The sequence below is a fragment of the Lepisosteus oculatus genome, chromosome 7, assembly GCF_040954835.1.
Source record: "Lepisosteus oculatus isolate fLepOcu1 chromosome 7, fLepOcu1.hap2, whole genome shotgun sequence".
In the NCBI taxonomy this organism is placed as follows: Eukaryota; Metazoa; Chordata; class Actinopteri; order Semionotiformes; family Lepisosteidae; genus Lepisosteus; species Lepisosteus oculatus.
In genome coordinates this window covers 16,136,792-16,162,918 of record NC_090702.1, presented here as the reverse complement: position 1 = coordinate 16,162,918, position 26,127 = coordinate 16,136,792, and the positions used below count along the sequence as shown (strand labels likewise).

General features: G+C 33.6%; 1 protein-coding gene across 2 annotated transcripts in view; it reads right to left on the bottom strand.

Moving 5' to 3' along the window:
- Positions 1–14,038: 14,038 nt before the first annotated feature.
- The window catches only part of sema3ab (sema domain, immunoglobulin domain (Ig), short basic domain, secreted, (semaphorin) 3Ab), a 217,624-nt gene continuing 205,535 nt past the window's right edge, over positions 14,039–26,127 (bottom strand). For both annotated transcript variants that reach the window (XM_015352900.2, XM_006633561.3), the window contains 5 exons: positions 24,940–24,981; positions 23,072–23,229; positions 19,987–20,054; positions 18,092–18,237; positions 14,039–16,712 (listed from right to left, as the gene is read on the bottom strand). In XM_015352900.2, the coding sequence (XP_015208386.1) occupies positions 16,257–16,712; positions 18,092–18,237; positions 19,987–20,054; positions 23,072–23,229; positions 24,940–24,981 (870 nt within the window). In that variant the 3' untranslated portion in view covers positions 14,039–16,256. The remainder of the gene's footprint in view (positions 16,713–18,091; positions 18,238–19,986; positions 20,055–23,071; positions 23,230–24,939; positions 24,982–26,127) is intronic.

Below are 26,127 nucleotides of genomic sequence, written 5' to 3'. Positions count from 1 at the left end.
GCTTAGGAAAGGCTCATAAGTCAATGGTCAGCATTCGTAGATAAAGATGATAGTTCATATTACACATTTTATGCTAGTTATCTTGTTCTAAGTCTTATGGTGTTATGTTTCTCTTGGTTTGTAAGACGTTCCATATGTGCATATGTAGACAAGCAAAGATTTAATTTTAGTTATAAGTAGATATATTGTGCTTAGTCATATCTTGGCAAAATTGCACCTCTTCAGGAAATACAATAGAAATTCCTCTCCCTTCAAACCATTCAAGGAGGCCATTCAGCCCATCTAGCCTGCTTGGTGGTTACAGTAACATTATTATTATTATTATTATTATTATTATTATTATTAGTAGTAGTAGTAGTAGTAGTAGTAGTAGTAGTAGTAGTAGTAGTAGTAGTAGTAGTAGTAGTAGTTAATTGATCCAAGGATCTCATCTAGATGTTTCTTGAAAGAAGGATATCAACTTCAACAATATGGCTGGGTAGCTTATCTCCCTGACCCTTTGGGTAAAGAAGGGCCTCATTATAAATGCACTCCTATGTTGTTTCCACTTGTGCTGTCTAGTTGGTGTTTTACTGTTCGTTCATTCATTCACTGAGTTGACTTTGTTAATGCCTTTAAATATTTTGAACACCTGTATATGGTCACCTTGTAATCTTCTCTAATTAGACGAAAATAGTACAGTTCCATCAGTCTATCAGGATCTGTTTTTTTTTCTCTGGACTGCTTGTAGAGCAGCTACTGTTTATCTGTTCTTTAAGCTATTGACCACAATTGAACACAATATTCTAAATGAGGCTTTACTAGAGCATAACATCCCTTGATTTTAATTTAATATATTTAATTATACTGTATATCCTAGTATTTTGTGTGATTTGTAATTACTTCCCCACACTGTCTAAAAGATGTAAATGATGTGTGAACATAGACATCCCAGTCTTTTTCATAAATAGCCTCTTCTAGCTCAGCTTTTCCCATTTTTTATTTGTAGTTTGTTTTTACTAACCTTCAAGACAAACCCTCTGCTTGTCTACTTTTATTGTCACCTGTCATCTCATTTTATTTCCTAATTTTTTTGTATGTCATCTGCTTTATCTATAGCATTTGATAAATAATTAACCCCACAGATAGTACCTGAATGTTTATCCAGATCTATACTTTCTGGATAACACAAAAATCTATAGTTTGACAAAGTTTGTATAATATTTGATTGTATTTAGGCTTTAGATTAGAGCCATTGATGCCGGTTTGAAAACCTACAGAATAATTCTAAATCTTAAGAAATGTTGATAAATTATAATGTATTGCTGTACTACATAAATTGCATAAATCAGTTCTACAAAGCAAAACGGTCATGTACTGTACATTTCACTAGTATAATGTCAAACTGACTAGGTACATTGTACATATTAAAAAGATTTTTCTGTGCATTACCAGAAACCTAGAAACTAGGTTTGCAATGAAGCAATCATTTTAATGCTGCTTTTAAAGACAATTTAATATACAGTACATTACATTATTTTTGGCACAACTCTGAGCAAATATAGTCAAGTCAAAATAAAGAAAAGTGCAGGATTCTTTCTCAGTCACTATTGTTGCTGAAAAGGTGATAAATGTTTTTTGCACAATATAGATCAAACAATCATGTACTACTTTATTAGAATTCCTATATATCCTAATTCCTAATATCAGTATTCCTATATTTTATCAGTAAACACAGCAGTGGAAGTTTCAAAAACTGTGAATGTTTACTTATTAATTAAATAAATCAGTTTCCATACACAATCTTTTAATACTGTATACCTGTAGCTGCAACTTGTGAAAGACAAATAAAATAAAGAATATAAAAAAATTAGAACACACTTTCCTTTGTATTTTATGATGATTTTATAAACTAAAATCTTACATAGATGTCTGAGCTCCTATAAGATCAAACCATTCTGTTGTGTGTTACCATATTCTTTCTGTGCATCATTCATTCCCTATAATTCATACATCCTGATGATTTTTTAATTTAAATACTGCTCAAGATAATTGGCTTGTATTTTGTCAGTTTTGAATACTTCATCATAATATTTGCTGCACTCCTCTGCTTTTAATCCAACTTTAATGAAAACAGAGAAACATATACTGTACTATAAATTACATTACTATGTTAGTCAAAAGTGACAATCACATTTTTCTTAGAAAATAAAGGTTATCTCATTTTTAGTATAAAGACACTGATTTCCTGCTGTCCCAGGTATGGTAGAACAGTTCCATCCTTGTTCTCCATTCTTTCAGAGACTAAGCTGTTGAATCTAGATATTCCATTACCTTGAACTAGACATGAACTTTCCCTGAAGAGAATGAATGTGGTGTTCAGTGTCTCCAAAGTTTCAGCACCAACATTTGTTTTCAATACCCAGTTGGCCTTGATCAGTGGGTGACTATTTTGAGTGTTGCAGAGCCAGTGGCTGAATGTCCGCCTGTCAGTGCTATCTCACTGCTTATACCACTGTATAAACAAGATGTGCAGACCAGTGAAAACATGGTGGTATGGATAGCATGAGTGCACATAGTCAATGGCTCTTGACAGAATACAGAGATTCTTTAGTCTTTAAGCAGTCCCATTGGCACAGGCTTTTAATAACAAACGATAGCTTCCAGTTGCCCAAGACTGAGTGAAATGAAAAAAAAAACACTATAAAGGTTTTCATCCATTTATTTCAATGATCTTATTCACATAAGTTTCCAATTGACTAATTTATTTTTAGTTGAAGAAGTTAAAAGAAATACAGTACATAGACAATCAGATTGAAAAATATAGCACAATATTTAAAAACGTATTTCACAGAAAGTGATAGTATTTATCTTGCACAGAAAGCATAACTCATGATAAACTTAAATACACAGAAGGTATTTTTGTATTCATATTAATCCAAGAGGTATCTTAAATATTTAATCCAAATGAGATTTCTGAAGTGCCTTAAATTCTGTTTTGTTGGTTTCATTGCATATCCAAACTTCTGCCCACATAATGCATACTACAATTTCTTTGTTTCAATGTCTTTTAATTAATTTGCTTCAACAAGTTAATTTAATTTAAAAAATGTAATTAAACTTGCTTCTTTGGACAAAAATATGTGACTTCATGGCAGTTTTGTCTGGTAAAGATTTTGTCTGCCTAGTAGAAAGCCCAGTTTTGTATTTGAAAGGACCTAAATATTTGGCTTAGGAAACTGTGACCTAAAGACAAACTCCACAGCACACATACTATACAGAACTGTACATAGATCACCATCTCAAAATAATAACTGTAGGTGCATACTTTTTTACTCAAAACCATAACCTTGATTATAGTTGTCATCTTTTCCCCCTGTCACTTTTATTAGCAGTACCAAGATAGTCTCAGTGATGAGAACATGCAAATTATGAACTGACAAATTAAGTTGCAGGGGCATTGAAGAAAAATAAGCTAATAAATAAAGCTGTGGCACTTATGTTCACTTGCCATTGGCAGGATAAAAAATGCGACATACTGTATATGCACCTGAACTTTGTCTTTTAACATATAATGATGAATATTGTAATCAAATTTGTGGGAAAAGAAAGGATCCTGTTTTAATCACAATCCTGTGTGATTGCTTAAGGATCCTGATAGCAATCACATTTAGCCACCAGATGGCTCTAGTTTTCCTCAGTTGCGTGTCTCTGCAGACACTTGCATGTCTTTCATATTTTTAGTACTAGCGTTTCAGTAGATCTTGTAATATCCGATTGCTTTGTTCTATTTTGGATCTGAATTTTGATTAAGAAATAGAAAAGTATCCTAGGACCAGAGACAAACTCTAGTGAAGAGAAAGCAGGTTGCCCATATAAGAATGAATAGTTCCTATAAGTGATGTTATACTTTAGATCTTTTGATTGTGAAAGTATACATTTTTATATACTGTGTGTAGAAATAGAATACCTGTTTTTAATTGTATACAGTATATACGTTTAAGGTAAACCATACTCTATCGATAGTTGTCATCAATGTCTTTATAATGATACTAGTAGAAGTAACCGTAGTGATGATAATGATTGTAATAATATTAAGAAAAATTTGCTCCAATAAGACTCCAGCTAATATAATTTCCATTCTGTTGTTTTACATAAATTTAGAGTAAGCAGCTCTGCAATAAATTCAATGGATAATGGAAATGTGTTTATTGTTGTTGCTGCTTGTCATTAAAAACTACAACAAAAAGTAAATTAATGCAGTTGAACTATCAAAATAAAAAGCACCTACTGAACCACCCTGATATAATCACCAGGTGGCAGTCATGTTCTTTTGAAACAATCTAATTTTCATTGAAGGACAGGAAAAAAGAAAGCCCATGAATCACAGGAATACACAAATACTTTAAAGTCTGAAAACATTTCAGCTGCTTTTGGATACTTTCCTGATTGTTATTTGAACTAGATTTATTTTAATCATGCATCTCATTAGAAAAAACGATCTCATTTTTACATATTTTGATTTTATACTTTATAAAAGCAATTTAAGTAACATTTTATAAAATTAACTTAGAGACTAATATTTTCAAAGGACAGGAGAATTAAAACAACAAAAAGGGTTGATACTGTATGTACTATTACATTTCTGGGTACTTATTTAAATTACCTGAGTTAGCTGCTTTAAGTCTTGGAGAATTTAATTTTATTTTCCCCTAGTACATAAATATTTCAAGACTTTTTACATGTTTTAATAGGTTAATATTTTCCTTCATAATTGACCTACATTAATAGAGTGGGTCGGCTTAATGTCGTTTTTTTACATAATGTTTATTATATTTGCAAGTACTGCATTTCATCAAGGGAAGAAGTCACTCACTGCTTGTTTTTTATTCACTTTTAGCAGTGCAATTTTACAAATATGTTTCAAGCACCCAGGCAGCTCAGAGCATTATGCCGTCAAAGAGGGCACTTCCAAATTCAGGAAGCACATCTGGTGTTGATGGCTTTTTACTGGGACCTTTTTGATCTCTGGTATAATTATTTCAGGTGTGTGAAAGGCAAAAAATGTGCCTTTGTTTTATGAAATAACACTGTTCAGTATCAAAGTGTGACTTCTGGTAGTTTTGATAATTTAACAAATGGGTTGGTAAGGACCATAATGTATAAACATTATGATAATTTGTATGCTACAGTAGATGTGTGTATGAAAACTAAGCAGTAAAATGCAAAGAAAAAAAAACCCAACGTAGATCTCCAGTGAGGAATCAATTGTCCATGCATGATAAATAATAATAATTTATAATAAAATGTTAGTAAAAAGAAGCACACTATTCGGACCTGGCCTTATGAAATAAATGTTAAAATGTGTATTTTTTTAGTTTAATTTCACTTTAGTAATTGTTATCTGACATGTGATGCTGTGTGGTATCAAAATATTCAGTTTTTTTCACCACTGTCCCAAAGAATGAAACTATTTTAATCATTGAGTTGGCTTGTTCTTAACTGAAAAAAAGGCAGCATACAAAAATGGTTTGCTAATTTGTTTCATAGACTGTATAATAGGCAATATCCCCCACACATCAAATGTAGTGTCTTGTAATGTGTGTGTTCTGTATTTAGTATTGCAAATAGTTGAGACTTTTGGGTTCTGCAGATTAAATGTGGATTACGTAGCATATTAGCATGTTTGTCAATTCAATTCTGTTTCTTATTATTAGATATTAATGGTAATATGTTGAATTTATATAGAGCTTTTACATAAAAAGCCTTTATATGCAGAATGTAACTGTCATTTCTAATCTGTTCGCCTTAAAGGGTAAGTCTTTTAATTATTTTTTTAATTCTGAACTACCTATGTGTTGACCAACACCAATTACAGTGGTACCTTAATTTCAATACATGGAATTGATCAATATCATCTATTTCCTTATATGCCAAGCCCTGCTTAGCAGAGATGGCTACAAGATTCTGTTGCCAGGTTCAGTACTGGTTGGAGGAAAGGTACTGTATGTCGCTTTCCAGTGTCATTCTGAGCCTTCTCTTTGGGAATTAATGGAATGAAGCTTTGGCCAACACACCCCAACCTTATCCTTGAAGTTTCATACCCACTCACAACAGACTACCAGGAGATGTGTCTCAGAAACCATGGCAGCCAATGTTACTGCTGCTCCACCTAACAATCAATCTATCAGTCACTCCTGTCTGCTATTAAATCAGTACTTACCTTTTTTCCAAAGGATATTTAAGACCTTATTTCCATTCACCCCTGCTCAGTCTTAGAGAGTCCTTCCTCTAGTCTTAGTGTTTCTGTTTTCTCCCTTTTCTCATTGTCTCTTCTCAGCTGTGGATCTCTCTCGTGTTGTGTTTTTTTTACTTTACTTTGAATTTCCTCTTGTTCTTCTTATTTTTTACTGTTTTGCTTGTGGATATGCTTTTGGGTTCCCTTTTTATGCATTCTCAACTATTCAGGCTGCTAACTGTGAATGTTTTCTGAGTACAGCTTGGACTGCACATTCAATCTGTCCCCGAGACTGACGTCTGCCTGCCTGCCCTGCCTCACACCTGGATTCCCCTCACTGCCTTGCATACTGCTCTTTGTCAAGTAGAAGCAGTGATTGTTATACCGAGGTTATGAGCTGTGAACTAATTGCTCCATCACATGAGGAATTATAGTCACCTTCAGGTACTGGCATGGCCCAGGTCAAATTTACAATGTCTTGACCATTGCACCAAACTTGCAGTCAGAGCAAGTAATAACTGACTTGTTTAGTAGGTGGTTTTATCCTGGTCAACATACATTCAAAAGAATGAAAGAATGAACAATATAAAATAACACTGCATAAATACATACAGTATAGTGATATACATTTATTTATAGAATAATCTGAGTTATAATGATGCAATAAGCAAAACTGGACAAAGTACAGTACATATATTATGAAACAAGGATAAACCATAGAGTTTCAATGTATAGCTTGTGGGTGCTGAGGAGGCACAGGAAGGTGTTAACAGATGGTGGACTTTTGTTGTTTCTAGATAACTGGTTCCAGCATGAGGTGAAAAAAGGAGAGAATGAGCAGTCAGTAGAAACAGGAAAGACTGCACCAACATGAACCCCTCTGAGGCAAACTCTTTGGGGTGTTTTCCTTTGGCCTCAGCAAAGTCTTTCAAAATGAATAAAGTGCAAAATATCTTGAGAATTGGCACTCTAGAGGGTTTTAGATGAAAATGTTTGCATTGCCAGCAGTAAAATTCCATAGGAATGACTAGTTTTGCAATATTTCATTATGTGACTTTGGCATTGTTCAGATGAATGTTAAAGTACATACTTCTTTACCTCTGCTGAAGTCAGTGCCGAGGTATTTTGTTAAAGATAATAGTGCTACATATTCAGTGTGAAGATAGAAGAAAGCAGATGGAAGTACTGCACTGTATATACACAGAAAAAATGCAGAAAAGAGGGGATATCTAAGAACTTGCAAATTTTAGTTTTCTCACTTCTATAAAGACAAGGCATAGTTTGTTTTTCCTCACTGTAGCATTATGAATGGGTTGCTTTTTGTACTTGATTTCTTATTTTTGTTAAACATATTTTATTTTGTGTCAGTATACAATGTAATGAAGTTTACATTTCCATGTTTGTATAATTTATCCTATTTTAATAAGTATCTATTTGTTAGTAATCCTTCATTTTACCAGCTGCTTTATTCATTGTCTGTGTACATACTGTATAGTATGAAGTAAATGGTAGACAGTCTTTTTGATTGGTTTCAGTGTGGCGGTGCTTCAATAACAAACCACATTTAGTCTGTGGTTAAGCATAGACACGAAAAGGTAACACAATGGGACAGCATATGAAAAGCAGATTTTTCCAAAATTTTCTAGCTCTTTGTACTGGAGCTTCTGTAAACTGCTTTAATTTGAAGCAGGGCCAGATTAAGGTTCTTGTACTGTAGATTCTTGGCACACCAGTTTTGAAGGCTTTTTGGTGGATGAATTTGTAATGGTGTATTAATTTCTATGAGTGGATGAGTGATTAAAAATATTTGAAATATTTTTTGGGATATCTATCCTTTCTGTATATATTGTATTTAAGGAGAGATCTTTGTTACAGTTTTTATCATACAAAAAAACATGGTCAACATTTTTTCACAGGCTCTTAAGGCTTCGTAGGCCCTAGGCACAGTGCCTACTGGATAATATGCTGTGGTGTAAGGGGGGATTTCCCAGTTCTGATACTGGGGACCTCTAAACCTACTGTTTTTTGTTCCATTTGAGCATGCAACTAAATTGAAGCCTTAATATTCAGTCTAATTCTTGCTTTAGCTTTAGCTTTCAGTTTTTAAACATGGAGGTTGCCTATGCGGTTTGTGAATTAACTTAAAAACTCCATCATGCAATGAAAACCAGCCAATGTGTAGGTCCTCAAGACCACGTTAGGGAAACTTTGTTTTTTGTGATGAACTTTTTTTTGTTATTTAGAAAACAAACAAAAAATGAACAGATAAACAGCAACAAAATTCCCTCATAATTCCCTGCTCCACAAGGAACAAATCCCTTTTCTACCTTCCTCAAAACCCTCTCTATCCCAGGTGGCCTGTCCTAGTAATCCAGCTGAGAAATGGTAGAGGGACCAGCAATACCTTTTTGTCTTCTACACCTGACTCTCATACATGTAAAATGTCTTCCCTGGCACCAGGAACCCAAGCAGTAGAGAAGTAGGTTGCATCATTTATGCAACATCAGTAAAGGGCCCAAAATAAGATGTTAAATTAATGTCAAAAAGTTTTTTCCAATATTGCGAGTTAAGTAAAACAAAGCTATTTTAAAGTACAGATGGTATGCTGAACTGACATACTGTATAAGTTAATGTACCATAGCAGTATAATCTTTACAGAATACAACTAGTTGAATTTCTAATAGAATGGTTTTTGCAATATGTTTTTCAGTCACTAAAATGGATTGTGTAAATTTACTTTTCTTTATAAAATCCCATGGTAGGTAATGCAGCAAACTATTTGTACCATGAAGTAGTTCAAGTAGGTAGCTGCATCAGCATGTGCAGGCTGCAAAGGAACAAGTAAAGGTTTCTTCCATGCTGAAAAGAGAGGAAAAGAAACATGTTTCAGCTGTGGAGCCTTCTTAGGGTGTGTTCTCAGCCGAAACATTGTGTTTCTTTTCTTCTCTTTTCAGCATGGAATAAAACTTTACTTGTTCTTAATTGTAGCATGCTATTTTACTTTAAAATATACAGTACACATAAATAATTTTCTCTGTTGTATGATTAATGATTATTGTTTCAAGAGATTTTAATGTAGTTTTGTTTCTGACTCTGTATCTTGTTTCACTTCAATGTTAACTCACCCAATGACACAACATGCTTCAACCAAAGTAAAACAGAAGCAGCATGAAAGTGAAATAGAGTGTGTATAAAATCCTATCAGTTACTTCTTATCAGGTCTAATTGGGTAATTTAATTTAATACCTAAAATAAAGGCTTGACTATATTTACTCATCTGGTAGCAATCTAAAGTTTTAAGTAGTGATGTGATGTGTTGTGATAATAATACATCCAGGAAAAGAAAAGAAAATATGCTGATGCAACAGTCTACATTTTACATCATTAGCTCTTTGGGCCCGTACAGTACATAATGTTATTAAAGTTTCATATAGTGAGCACAGAAAATGAAACATACAGCCATGGCTTTCATAAGAAATGAAGATCATATGGTTACTATCTGAATGTCTATTAAGAGTATTCTCCATGGACGATCATAGTGTTATGATCCACTGCATTGAGAACAATATGAATCCAGGAACCCCATAATCTTTAAATTCAGTCCGTCAGTGTAGGGCATTTGTTTGGGCCTGCAGAATGGACTGGGTCTTCTTTGAAATTATTACAGAGTGGTAGTATACTGTCATTTTTTGTATTGTGTTGACCAAAATCTTACAAAATATACTAATGTATATGTGGTCTTGTGCATTGTACCATTTTAAAATAACATTCTCTGAATTAATTTCTACACTTTTAACCAAATATCCAAACATTTTGAGTGCCTTTTGTAACACTTCCTCACACCAGATTGCTTGGAGACACTCTAGAGTTACCATGGCAACTGATGCAACCTTAACTGCTACATCTGTTAATTCAGCAGTTACTGTTATAACACGATGAGGACGAAAATCAATTCCACCTGACCTCAATTCAAATTCACTTACCTCATTCATCACTGGATATTTAAATATCAGTGTCTATATCAGTTCTTAGAGCTTTGTCTTGAGTCTTGGCTTCTTCTTTGTTTTGCTCCTCCTCAGTTCACTTGGCTTTGCATTAGGATTTCACCTGTGCATTCCATTATCACTGCTGACCACAAACTATCCTTTGTTTTCTCTCAGACTTGCTTGTGGGTTTTCCTTTGATGCCCTTTTCTACTTGTCCTCCTGGTTTGCTGGATTTACCAATTGTTTGCTTGATATTACCTTGGTCTGTTGTCTATCTTCGTCGCTTCACCTGCAACTAGGTTCAACTCACAGCCACAGACAGCTGCTCTAAATCACACTTGCTTTTCAAACAGTGCTCGCCTGATGAAAAATAAAAAAAAACTAAAAAGTCTTTCTCAAAAGTAGCCCCTTCAAGTTTGGAGTTTCCCATTTAGCTTGATTTTGCTGCTTACATGCAAAAACCTGCACTTGTCTACTTTCAGTGTCATCTGCCCAGTTTTGAATTTTAACTAAATAATGGTATTTGTTTTTTGCAATTACTCATAATTAGACCAGAGGCCTTTCTTTAAAGTAAGAAATATATAACTAGATAAGGTTCTACCAAACAGGCTAACTTCCCTGTAAGTTTTATGTAATAACACATGTTGGTGCTTTCTCTTGTGTACTTTCGGAAATAAAATAAAACAAATTGCTTCATTTAAGAGGGTAAGTCAGTTGAATTTCTCTTTTTACAATGCTGATTTGGAGACTTACTTACTGCGCCTAACTGTGAAGTGGCAGCCAATGACCCACTGGTCTGGAATCCAGAGCCCTACACAGGGCTACACAGTGCTGCCCTAGTTGATTACCAATTTGTTGACTAGTGCTGCAGTTGGTTCTATATATCTTGTGATATATTCTATTTCACTTGTGTCTGTGACAAATATTTTTTTTAATCTTTTACTGTACTTTAATAACACATTTGTTCTCAGAAAAAGACACTGATGGCTCAAACACTTTTTTGACAATTTCCACATTCAGAAAAAAAAACATTTGTATCAAGAAATCCTACCAGAAAGAAGGACTATCAGACTTGCTCTTGATCAGTTATTTCCTTTTTTTTAATTTTCCATATGCATTGTGGTCTTTATTTTTCAGGTTTTAGAAAAAAGATTGAATATTCAGATTTGATTCTAAGCTGAGGTTTTAATCATTTATGCTAATAATAAGACTTTAAATCAAACATTTAAACAGGCTAAAGTCAACTAAAGGTATCATGTTCTACAGATGCATCTACATTAGATTAAATTTCAGAATTACTGTGTTCTGTAAGAAGATTTAATTTAATCAAAACTAAGAACACGGGTGCAAATAAAGTATTAAAAGTAATAAACCAAAAATCCTAGTTTAAAATCTTTCTCCCTATTATTAATTAATACATTAACTATGCTAAAAATAGGGTATGCACAGTTTAGTAAAGACAAAAAACTCAGGTTTTAGAAGAAATGTTTATTTTAACAACTGGAGTACATGCCAAAAAAGAATAATTTACAGCAGCACTTTTTTTATTATACTTCCATCCAGTTCCATAGAGACCATCTGAAATGCAATGAGCAATGCTATCATGTAATTGCATTGCTCTTAAGAAAACACCCATGCTATCTGATGGATACTGTATTGAGTTGCATTGAAATATTAAATAACTGTTTTTATTCAATGTGGGGAACATTGTTGTATATTAGCAGATGAAAAGTGATATACAACACATTAGAATATAGTACCTAAAGATGACAGTACTTTACACTGTACCTTTAATTTAGCTAAGGAAAAAATATATACACCTTTAAAACAGGTTAATGTGTACTGCATAATGCAAAAATGTAGATCTGTTACACACAACATTAATAGTTACTAAATGATATATAAAAATTGATGCATTAAAATAGCATTCACATGCAACTTTTACACAGTGTATTTTATTCTTTATTTTTGGACCATGACATGATTCCTTTTACATAAAATTCACAGCTACTTTTAAGGGTACATATCATCTTGCATACAATATGCAATCTAGCAAATATTTCATTTTGCATGATGAAGTTTAACCAACTAAAGTAAAGAATCCAGACCAACTATGTAAACACGTCTTTACTTCTAGATTAAAAAAAAAAAATTGGTATGCTCTTCTGATTTACATTTCTAAAATATGTTTCTTGCAAAAAACGCATTCAAGGAGCTCTGGAATCCAGCAATGGATTGTGTATAAACATTACACTTTTATAGCATTGTATTATGACAGATTAAGGATTTTTTATTATCACTGTTCACAATTTATGTTTTTAGTATTTTGCATTCCAGTTTCAGCAATAACAACTGGCTTTTGTTCTCAAAGTGGGTGAACATACAGCTCAGATGGTTGTCATTTAGACATCTATCCTCTTGATCCTGATCTGCTAGCTCTGAGATGACGCACACAATTGGTTTCACAGTTTTCAATCCCACCATGTAGGCTGTCTGCAGATTTAAAATAACAGTAGGAGGCGACTTTGAATTTGACTACATTTCAGTCAGAAGACCAGCAACACTTTTTTCAGATTTAATTTATTGCCTGGCAGTATGAGCAGTGCAGGACTCTTATATGGTTAACTGGTATTAACAAGACTTTTGTTTTTGTTAAGTGTATTTTCTAAATCATTGTTTGGTCAAAACTAAAAATGTGTCTTTTATTCTGGTGAAGCTCATCGTAGTGTGAACTGTAAATTCGCAGATAGCAGGCAGACAGGCCATAAGGTCTTAAAGGAGTGGTGCCAACAATGGTGCATACTTATAAGTAAAACAAAATACTGTGTGCAAAAGAAACAAAAATTCACCTCCTGCTAGCAATGTTGATGCATTATTAGTGGTATAGCTGATGATGGAAGGGGGGGGGGGGAATGAAATTTTGGATTTATAATTAAGATTGAATTTATTAAAAGGAACATTGTTAAAACTGAACAGTGCATTGGTAAAACCTTATTTAGAATATTGTGAACAGTTTTGGTCACTGCATTGCAAAAAAGATATTGGTGGTCTGGAATTAGTCCAGAGAATAGCAGACTGGTGTTAAAAGCATGCCTTACACTGATAGGTCAAAAGAATTGAAGCCTTTTAGTCTTTAACAGAAGATTTTGAGGGAACCTGATCCAAGTATTCATAATCCTCAAAAGCATTTCCAAAGTTAAACCAATGGACCTCTCCTGAATAAAAAAGTGAAACACAAAGCAGGGTTTGCAAGTGAAAGCAATGAAGAAGGTGCCTTTTAAACTGAGAATAAAGAAAGAAAAGGCTGGACCCGATTCACAGATCAATTAGTTACTAGCTATTAAACAGGCTAGATGGACTGAATGACCTCTTATTTGTAGCCTTTTTTCTATGTTTCTGAGCTTTAATTGTGAAGGAGTGTTTCTACTGAGTTTTTTCTAAATTAGCAACATGATCTGGGCTAATGGTTTTAACTTAGCAGTTGGTAGAATTGATCAAATAACATTAAAATATTCAGGTGAATGATGATTACTACAAAAACTTAAAGAGTGGGTGCACGTGTGTTCATTTCTCTGAAAATGAAACAGTTTGGCAAAACCTAATGGAATTTAATCACAAATACAATTCCTTATCTGGTCTTTTTGGGCCATATATTTACAGATGTTGCTCAAAAGTGTTTTGAAGTAAAAATTACCTTCTCAAATTTGTGGGTATACTTTAACTGGAAAATACTGAGATCTCAGGTTTAACATGGTGGGAGAATGTAAATGAAGAAAAGAATGTAAAATATTATTTTAACAAAACCAATGGTCAACAAAAAGAGCCTAGCATGCTGTTGAGGAAAATGTTTATTTATCATAGGTTATATACTTACCGTATTAAACAAAAATGTAAAAGACTTAAAAAACTGTTTTAAAACAACATCTGGTTTATGTGCCAAGTTCTGAATGATCACTATGCTTATGTGTTATATGTGATCATTGTGGTCCCATTATTGACTGCAATGCAATATTTGTTTGATTAAATAATAATAATAATGTATTAACAAAAAAACTCTCCTTAATTTTATCTATCTTATTAAAGAGCTGGGTTTTGTATTTAAATGTACCCTTCATGTTTATGTTGCATATGTATAAGAATTAATTTACATAATAAATAATATTTATGCTATTTATCAGGCATTCTGTTACCAACACCAACTGCACACAACACTATATTGGAAATATTTTTTCTCAATTTTCCTTGTGAAAGTATACTTGTACAATTTCTTGCAAAGCTTGGTTTCAGTCCCCTATTATATTTTCTTTCAAAAACAGAATCTGTATTGCAGAATTGTCATACTGAAAGAATACTCTGCACTTCCCCCTGCATAACACAACAATTTTGAACTGATGGCCCGGTATTTTGCCCCCCTTACGAAAAGCTCTATTACTGTATATTTGGGATATGCATTACCAAAAATCCCATTAGTAGTGTAGAACTGAAGAGAACTCAAACTATTAACATTTATATGCAGCTCAGTTTCCTGATTCCTTTTCAGCTATTCAATCAAATTTAAACATAGGGGAAAGGAGCCTTGTGCGTCACAGAAATCCATCCACAGGAACAGCAAAGTAAAGTGGTTTCTTTACAGAAAGCACAACCATTGCCACACTATAATTGTGTCTTGTGTAAGTTAAAATATATATTATTGAACAAATTACTTTCACTATTTATATTTTATACAAAAATAATATGAATTAAAAATGTATTTGTTGGTCCGTGTCCCTGACACTTATGTATTTGAGTTTAGTAATGTAGCTGTTCATAAATGATTCATTCAGACCATAATAAATCATCACATTCAATCCTAGTACATATACAGGTTTTAAAAAAGTACAGATATAGTTTGGTTCAATATATGCACACAGTATGGTTTTCAAAGACAAATGGATGTATATGTTTTGGGGTTAAATTGTACCCACTTGTCCACGGTGAAGGCCTGTTATAGTCTCACTTTATAAAGCTCACAACAGATTTTAAAATATTATCCAAAATAAGTTAGAAAACATCTTCAAATAAGAGTAACAAAATGAAAATAAAAGTAAGAGAATGTAAAAGTTTGTCCCCTTTGGGATACAGTAGTATTTGTGGGAAAACTGATAGACATTAGAATACAAATTAAACTATGTTATGTTAGACACTTTTAAGATAGAACTCTGTTGAATTAAAAAATAAAACATTCCTTTTGCAACAAGCTTAATATTTATCAGAATCGGAAGAGCTTATTTAATTGAATTATTAAAAAAGACTAACTCATAATGTGTCGGACGTCATCGAACTATTGCTTTATGAAAAAAACAACTCTGCACAGATCTTAAAATCATCAGCTATGAAAGTTAATTTAAATATAGTGCTCTTAACAAAAAAAGTTTTTCATTTCAATCAGAAATAAAAATATTGTTTTTTGCGTATGCTAATTTAATTTATATGTAGACCAGTATTTTTAGTCTTGATCCACCTGAGAACAAGCCAGAATTTTAAAACTATCTCGATGAGGGTTTCCACAAACATTTTCAGTACTTCAAAAGAGCTTTGTGTTGACGTTTCAAATGAGACATGCAGAGATTTTACATATGTGATCCAAAACACTTTGATGAAGTTTCTCTTACACTCGGGTCATTCTTTTCAGATTCAAAATATAGTTAGTTACCATCCATTTTAAATGGTGTTAGTTTTAAGTTTTACTCATGTCTTGAAAATGGCAATCATTTCTCTAACAGCTGAACTATCAAATGAATAAAAACCAAAAAAAAAAGTTATGTCAAATATAGATCTTGCTGTTGAATATTTACAGAAAGTCTAGTCCAATTATTGGTTTCCATCATTTTGTTATGGAGACCAGTCAAAAGGTTCACATACAGTATGAACGCATGGTGGTATTGTCAGTCCTTTCCATTGAATCATTGTAAACATCTTCACCAATGCAATGACTTAGATTATATTGCATTCATTTCCAGTTGAGTTTCTTTAAAAGTCTACTTGGATGAAGTCTTTAAAATGTGACTATTATATCAGACACTCCTTGGGGCCCTGTCGACTTCATGGGTCCTCCTGTTTCTGCCCTTCTTGTTTTCTTGAAGGTGTTTCCATTTGTTGGTGTGTGCTTGGGTATTGGCAGCTTTCTGTCTGCGTTGCTTCCGTTCCCTTTTCCACACCTGCTCACAAAATTCATCCATGGTGTTCAGGTTGGGATGGTTGATAAGGGACATGAAGTCTCTGTACCAGACCTTCTGGTTAGGTGGGACAATTCCATGGCCCTCCTTTGGCTTCACGCTTTCACCCTCTTCGTCTTTATGAAGCAGCTCTTCCAGGTGTTCTGTGTCAATTACCTCCAGCGTGACCTTGACCAAAATCTGAATGAATCCATGCTCTACAGCATGACAGTAGTAGATTCCGGAATCTTTTTTCTGAAGGCTGCGAATGAGAAGGCCTTGTTCTGTTCTTATGAATCTTTCCTCTGTTTTTATCTGCAATTTGAATAGAAATAAAACATTAAAGCAAATTAATAATAATAATTAGTAGTTCAGGTGGGTAGCTGCGTCGGCATGCGTAGGCTGCAAAGGAACAAGTAATAGGTTTATTCCATGCTGAAAAAAAGAAGAAAGAGAACACAACGTTTCGGCTGTGGAGCCTTCTTCAGGTGTGCACACTTTCAGGCACACATGAAGAAGGCTCTACGGCCGAAACGTTGTGTTCTCTTTCTTCTTTTTTTTCAGCATGGAATAAACCTATTACTTGTTCCTTAATAATAATGTTGCTTTATTAGCCCTATACAATTTCTTGCATTAGGAATTTGTCTTTTTGCATACCCCAGCTCCATGAGACACAGACACAAACAGGGAGAGAAGCTTGGGGTCAGAGCACAGGGTCAGCCATAGTACAGTGCCCCTGGAGCAGCTGGGGTTAAGGGCCTTGCTCAGGGGCCCAACGGAGTAGGATTCCTCTGCCGGCTGCTGAATTTGAACTGGCAACCTTCCAGTCACAGGCACAGATCCTTAGCCACAGAGCCACCACTCTGCCCCATTGTAGCCATTATAGGCTTCAACTGCCATTGTCATGTGATGGTGTACAGGTGTTCAAATGAATTTTGTATTAACAGAATATCATAATCAATGATGGATGCTCATAGCGGTAAAAGTGGTTCAAAAAAGTTTTATGTTCACATCATATCCATTGAGGCTTAAAAACCCAAGACAAACATTTTTCATTTTCTTAAACTAATAGTACCCTTAATGTATTTTCATCACATTCACGTAAGGTTTTATCCCAACTTGCCACTGCAAATCCCTTGACACCAAGAGATATACAAAAAGGACATAATGCATCTTGTAACAACAGGAAGGAAAAAACAAACAATCATTCTGTGCAAATTCTAGAAATCTGGCTTTAGAAAAATCCTAAGCCCATGCTGACCATTTTTAATGAAATATTGAGAGAGACAAATATTTGATGATCCCAGGTGACTAATTACATAAATTCAGGGTAATGGATCTATAGCTGAGGTGTGGTTATAATCAATTGTCAGTGTATGTTTCTCTTTTGAAACTCAGGGCAGTTGTATTCTATAAAAAGTACTACTGTACATGCTGTCAAAGTAAGTAACATTTTTAACAGTGCTCTATATTTCTGAGTGGAGCAAAGTTTTAATTATTAGTCAAAAACATAATATTGTACAGGTAGGTAAAATACATGTATCATAAAATTTAATTTTAAACTGGCAAATGAAAGTGAAGTTTATTTAATGTTATATGTGCCTAACTATTGCTACAATTATAGCTATTGTGATCATAAAAATTTAATTTATAAGAACATCTGAAGTAGTTTAAGAAAGGGAAATTTGATTTACCTCATTTTTCTGATCCTCATTCTGTTTCTGAAATTGCCAGTAGACCAGAGAACGCTGAGATCTGGGACTGCACTCCAAGAAAGTGCTGCTGTTTTCCACTCCATAAATAATCTTATCTTCCAGTGTCCCTTGGCCATTTAAGTCATCTACCAGAATAAACAAACGCAATTCCATTTTACATCTCTAGTCACTTTTTCTAGACTGTACAATACATACAGTAGATATCTGACCCTGCTAGAATGTGGTAGAATTATGTTAGAATGTGAAAGGGATTAATGCTACTTGGCTCTAAAATCGATACTCTTTTACTCTGCCTTTTGACTTATGTCTAAGTCACTGCATGGCAATTGGTGCAATGGACTATAGTGGTAAAGTGTATTTATGCCATAAAAGTATGCATGAGGGAGTACAATGAAGCAGAATTACTGTCTTGTTTCCATAAGGGTAGGTAATAGATTCTTGTGAGGAACATTGACAAAGATTTTGGTGTTATAATCCATCTTCTGTGAATTAAAGAAAAAGGCACAACTCTAGGAAGGCCTTGTTAGTGTGATTGTTACTTTACTGAAGACATGTACTGTAGGTGATACTTGACCATTCACAATTCCTGAAACAGGTACTATACTTTGTCAAAAAGGGAATTGCTGGTCTCTTTGTGCCACATTAAACTACTGCCTTGCTAAAGGTTAATAGCTGCACTGTATTTCATTAACATTTTGTCAGTGCTTTTTATGGATTCATAAATAAAACATATGAATTAAAACATGGATGTCTCTTTATCTATGACAAGTCTCTGTAACTTCTAGTACCTGTTAAGCTGAGAGAACCTTTTAATAAAATCAAAGTATATTGTTTTCTTACAAATAGATATACTGTATATTTTTCCTTGATTTGCACAGATTGTCTTCTGGTGTTTTTTAAACATATTCCCTTTGTCAGATATTAAAAAGACACGAGAAACAGTTCACAGTTTCAGGTTTACAGATTGTAATTAAACCAGAGCTTTAAATTAGGTTCATTTAGAAGACTTTTAATCATCTAGAAATGAAAAACCATAGCAGAGAGAATATTACATGTCTTCATAAAACAATAGAAATGCTGTTATTCTGAAGCTTTTAGATTAAATCTATTAGATTTAGATTAGATTAAATCTTAAATTACTGTGGATTTTTGATCTGCCAGCTGTCACCATTCTGAAAACTAAAATTCCAGAAATGCACTTCTCTATTGTTTCTAAGCTCCAGTCATCTTGAATGCCATTTTTAAGGTACCAGGCCACATTTTAGTGCTCAGTCAGTTTTAGTTTACAAAACAACAAGCTGATCCTCAAGCCTTTCATGAGAAATCAATGTGTGGTCTGCACAGTGTGGGTGGCTGGAAACTCTCTTTTTTATAGACAATAAGGAAAGAATATAGAACGACAAATAGCATGTTGGGAATTTGAATAAAGGGCATACTTAACAAATAGAAAACTCAGGAGTCTCCTTGCACATTATGACTGCCAATTAATATAAAAGTTAATAAAACCAAAACAAAAAAATGGATGCATTTGAGAAAGCTTTTTAAAAGTATTCAAAATTAATTGTCTCCTTAAAACAAAATATGAAAATTCAATTAATACATAGGTCTTCAAGGATTCTTGAAGGACTCTTTTTGTTTAATACTTAATACTAATATTAGGAAAGAGAAAAACATAACAACTACAACCTTAAATGACTCAGAGTTAAGCAAACATTTCCCCATAACTACACATACAGAAAAATAAAAGATTAAATTAACAGATGAATCCAATATATAAACACAAAACATTATCAAGCCTTGATCAATAGACTTGATTTTCCTCTTCCTGTGTAACAATGGGTCAAAATTAAACATTTTAAAGAGGAGAATTTTACCATGATGTTGTAAATCTGAACACTGTGTGAGAGGGTCCCCATTTCTGATGTCTTGTCGTCGCGTTCGCCTGAAATCAAATGATAAAAACTAAATATTTAATGGGTATACTAATTAATGACATATCACACTAATTTGTGATTATTTTTTCATGTTACAAACACATTGTTTTGTCTTACTAATTGCAAATTACAAAATGCAAAAACTGATGTTCAGTCCAGTAGTCAAGGGTATTCTGTCTTAGAATGTAAACCTTGAAGGTTTTTAGCTACAATCCATTTTTTTTGTTTGCGAGACAGAAAGGACATACCACAATAAACAAGTACAATAGAAAAAATGAATCAATTGCAACTGCTTTATTGCCTACAGTGAAATCTATCGACAAAGCAAATAATTGATAATGTATTTTAGATCCAAGGTCAATGGATGCCATGCTTTGCTTCTTCTCTCTAGTTTGTTTCATCCATGAATTCACCCAGTTTGTAACTTTAGCAGATTGTAGCAGAGGTTCGATGATCCAATCGATACATGGAAGCAGAGCTACTGGCTTCTTTTACAGGGTAATACTGCACTCATCAAGAAGTCACAGAGCATTGTGGAACAAAAGTAACACGAAGCCATGCAGCAGACATTAAAATCGATAACCCAATGAAGCACAAACTGGTAGGAGGGCATTTAATTAAAATACTGGCAAACTTTTTTGTGTGTGTTCGCTTTAGGTAAAATGCCAGATATAATTTTGTTACAAAGGGTAATATTAATGATAAAACATACTGCTCTGCTTTTCCATGCTGCAAAATTGTACCTCAAGATTTAGCTTTAGGGAGCATTTATCTCAGATGTGCATCCTGCATGTGTGATTTTACTATTTTCTTCTAAAATAGAGAAACATGCCCATGTATTTTGTGTAACTGAAAGCCAAAGTAGGCTTTAGAAGTTTCTTTTTACATTATATTTATTATATGTTCTATATTTACTGTTTTTTTATGTTCAGTGAGAAAAAAACAGAAGATTCCTTTTTATAAATCTTATGAAAAGATACTGTACAGTAGTTCTGTTTTGGTTCTCTTGTCATTTTCTTCAAAATCACTGCTGAAAACCGAAAGCATAAAATTGTTAAAATTATTTATTTTTTGTCGTTTTGTTTGTTCTGATTTTTTTATTGTACACAAAGTTTAAATAAGTAAAACATCTATTTGTTCTTGATGTTTCAGAAAAAAAGTCCTTCATCCTTTAGCTCTAAATTATTTCACTACAGGTACTTTATACAACAATGCCTGTAAGTATAAATTGCTTTCAAACATTTCCTGACAAATTATTTTTGTCTGGAATGCAGTTACTGTCCTGGTAGCAAAACAAGCAACACATTAAGTGTCTCTTGAGTGCCAGACCTTTTCTATAAAGTCATCTTGGCATGTGAAAATCTTCTGAAAAACAGATTTGCCTGTGTTAAAAAGGTAAAACAAAATGTCTTATGGAAAAGAGGAAATTAGTTTATCTAAAAGAATCTCCATAATCCACCGTGAAGTGATAAGATTTACACGTCTGTAATGTTAAACAATGCAGATGTAGGAGTAACTGTGGCATGGATTTTAATGTGCTTATTTTTATTTGTACTTTCTGACAGGTGTGGAATACCAGAGATTTTGTTTTCTATTAGACAAATTAAAAGGAGGTGATGTTCCATGAAAGCCAGAACTGCTTCCTAATGAGCATTTTTTAATCATCTAAAAGACTTGAACATTCAGGGCTTGATTGATCATAGCACCACCATTGTTAAATAAATCACAAAAACCTGCCCTTGTAAAGCTGTCTTTTGTTTCTTAACAAGTTGAAGAAATATATTCAGATGTGAACACACATCTGAAGTACCTTGCAATGCCTAATAAAATCCCATTTAATGTTTTCATTATGCTTTGAAAGCCCTTTTGGCATACTCAAAGAGGCATTGTGTAGATCTAAGAAGCATGTATATTTTTTTAGTTCAGGTGGGTAGCATGCGTAGGCTGCAAAGGAACAAGTAATAGGTTTATTCCATGCTGAAAAAAAGAAGAAAGAGAACACAACGTTTCGGCCGTGGAGCCTTCTTCAGGTGTGAGAGAGACAAGGCAGTAGGCAAAGGTATTTTTTTAGTAGTTCAGTTTTTGTTTAGTTCCATGAGATAATTATATGAATGTAACAGACAGATATACAGTCATAATCCATACAGCTAAAACATAAGTAAAATGTAAAAGGGATTTAAAACTTCATACAAAAAACTCTACATTTTACATTTAAATCAAACAAGACTAAATGCAACTATTTTTGTTTATTTTATGGTAATACATAAAACTATTTGCATGACATGTCCAAATGTAAACTGCATGGATTAAAACCCACATTTTGAAATAATAAAGATGGGATGAAAAACAATTATTACTGAAAAAAATCAGGAGATTAAACTGTCTGTTTATGCTAATATCTTAGATACGTTCCCGCATTATGTGCTAATTATACAATGCGAGTTTGGATTATGTTCTTTGGTCTTTGGCCACCTTTTTAAATCACTCCTGTTCTATAACTCATTGTTGCCTAGAAGTTGCCTAGTGTGCCTGGCAAGTAGCAACTGCTAGGAAAAGGGTACTGTAAGTATAGCTTTCTCTCTCCTGTTAGAGCCAAAAAGCAAGTGGAGACTGAGGTTGAGGTAATTTTGGGAGCTGTTGGTTTCAGGTGTCTAAAAATAAACCCTTTTCATTACCACCCATTGCCTGTGGCTGAATATAAATAAACAAATAGGTTACTACCTTTTTAAACCAGTACATGCAGTATGTTGAAATGGCATCTGTAATGTTACAGGAACCTTTGGTAATGCATTAAAATGACCCGCCTGTCTGAAATCTTTTCTGTTTAAACTAAGCTTTTGCTTAATTTTTTTTAATAAACATTCTTTATTGTATTCTAGCAGGACTCTGTCGTCTGTTTCTCATGTCTCTGTTTAAGCAAATATTTTGTAAAGATATTTGGCACCTCCTGTAGCACAGTTTGAATATGTATTCCTTTGATTACCAAGCCTGGTTTAGATTCCAGAACTCAGCAAGTCAGTTGTACCTCTTTGCAGTGGGGAAGTATCGGGAACATTCAGTACCATCCCAGGCACAGTAGGGGTCTCTTGCTAAGCAACACTCTGCGCACGCCTTCCCATAGACATCACAGCGGTGCAAGGGCATCTGTGAAACTCCAATGGCTGAGCCAAGATAGAGCTGTTGCTGTAAAAGCAGAAAGTTCAGTGAGTGTTTAAATGTCCTTAATCAAAATGTAAGTTTTACAAACCTTATAAATAATAAAGGAGAATGCAAGAAAATGTATTCCAGTGGTCTGTAGTTCATACAAGAAACAAATTTCCCGTTTTCATTTTGAGTCTTTACACTATTTTGAACAGATTATAAAACATCATTCTTCTGACGCATGGATTTCTAAAATATTTTTGCTTCATTTATTTAAAGAAGTAATTCTTAATTCCACCACATTAACTGCATTTTACAATGCAAAACTATAAGATGCTGTAAGATAAGATGCATAGCCAGTAATGCCAGTTATGCAATACTTTATAGAAAGAAATTAAAGTGGTTTTATGAAAATGTTTATTAAACATATTTCAGGAGGCAAATACATCTTCTACTTTATTTATATTTGTGATCTTTATTTTTGGTTTTAAAATGTGCAGTCAATTTTTGATCTAATAAGATAAAAACTAGCATTTTTTTTTTCATGTTTGTGCCGATAGCTCTGATCATTTTTTTGGTTCCCATGGGAATTCTTCCAAAATTCTTTTTTCAGATTAAAAAAAAAAGAGAGCGCCCAGTGGAAACCCACACAAACAAGGGAAAACAAATACAAACTCATACTAACATACAGATAGCATCCCATGTCCAGAATTGAACCCATTTATATTGGACCCCAGAACTGCAATGCCAGAATTGTAACCACTGCACCACCATGATATACAGTACATTAACAGGATTGATTAGTACTAGAAAAGAATGAAAAGCTTAATGCCAAAAATAATGTAATGTAAAACTATTAAGTACATATTCAAAACTTTAAATTATTGAATTTAAATTCAAATCTTTGAATTTAAACAAATACAAAATCAAGATTAAATTTTAAATTCAAGGAATTCTTTGCTAAATGTACAGTACAGTATGATCTCTTCATCTTTAGTCCCTTCCTTAGTTTTTCTGTGTGGTTGGAAAGGCACGTTCCTGATGGAAAGGAAATAACCCTTCTGCTAGATTTTTATTAGGTTTTCAGAATTCATTATTCTTCATGAACTTCTGAGAATCATTTTTGGATTACCAATGTGCATGGCCTTATCTTATCTGTAGTGTTTCACAGCTGTTTGCTGACACTTTTGCTTTGTAGAGCTTACAACATAAACAGATCTGTCCAACAGTACATTTGTATGTCAGAAGCTATGCATCATTAAAACTTATCAAGCTGTCTGTTGACAACAAGTGGCTTCTACAGTAGTTTAGTCAAATTGTAACCATGATGAAACAAGCCAAAGAAAATAAAGGAGTAGTGCACTTAATACTTCAGAGTTAACTTGTCTGGCTGAGGAAGTGACAGTGTTGGCCAAAAACCAGTGCTATCCCAATCTCCCTCACTTCTGAGGAATGACCTGGGAGGCAGCTGCAATGGTGAAGCTGGGGTGGAGGGAGGGAGATTAGAAAATATGGGCAAAGAATTGTGTGCAGCCAGGAAGTATTTATTTGTAGGAGAATGGTAGTGCAACATTAGAATTTGCCCTCCTCCTGAACATACTGTATGTTAAAAAGACAATTTTTGTGCTCCATGGCCCACAATTTTACACTGTTATTTTTCATATTTTTGTTATTTCTTTTGAATGCATTTTATATATAGGGCCTTGATCAGACATCAGTAATTTAATTCATTCCAATTAACCCGTAACTTACCTGTTTTGTTGAGATGTCCATTGCTGTAATGGCAGTAGGTTCCTGTAATGAGGTAAACAACAAAATCCTTTGTTTTTCAAAGACAAACTCTGTGTGTTGATGACACTTATATAGTGCTGCTTGGATGCTTTTAATATAAAAAAGTAAATGAGACCTTTCCATTCTCTTTAAAGTGTTTACAAGTTTGCATTCCGACATAATATTACCAGTAAATGGAATTAAGTATTTTAATACCAATGTGGAAAAGTCTGATTAAATTAATGCATATGGATCACACACAAACCAATATGATTTTCTTCCCTTTGTTTCTCTGAAATGTACAGTATATTACATCAGTTTTCAATTTTGCATTATATGTAAAAAACTACTGTATAATAATCTCTCATATTTCTCAATTATTAATAGCAATTTTGTTTCTTATTTTTAAGCTGCTGGATTTGGGGATTTGTCTGTTTTAAGATGAAACACAAACAAAGCTTTCAATACTAATAAAAAAGGAAATATATATACTTTTAAAATTCATTGCACCTGTCTTGCATTGCCTGATGATTTATGTTCCAGCTTACCTTGACCTTGAATTGGACAAAGTGGTTATTGAAATTGGATGCATTGATATTTACTGCAGTCATGCCCTAAAATTTCACAGCTGAGCTGAAATGTAAAATACATGTTCTGAAGGGATATATGGTAAAATGTTTGTTTTTTAAAGTTAGTACAGGTATAATTAATATATAATATATGTTGCTCACTCCAGAAGCAACCTGAAAATACACACTAAATGGGACACATGTCCATCACAGGGTGCATGTACACACACAAGTGCACACAGGGACAATCAGAGAACTGTGAGGCAGCATCACTCATCTCTATGCCACTATTTTCAAATACATACACAGAAATATACTTTCCAGCTGATGAAACTTCACTGCAGTGTGCTTTGTATAATACTTATGATTGTCTGTTTTATTTCTTAATAACAGTGCATGCTTGAAGGAACAGTTACAACTGCGATGAGTCTATTTGTCTCACCTAACATGTTTTCTTTCAGTAGCTAATTCATCCAAGGATCTCATACAGCCAACTTTTCTGTATGAAGGTCATTCTGACATGAATCAGAATGAGCTTCATGTCCTACTTTTAATATGTTATTTTTACTCAGAAGACCCAAACCTCATATAAAGGATCCCC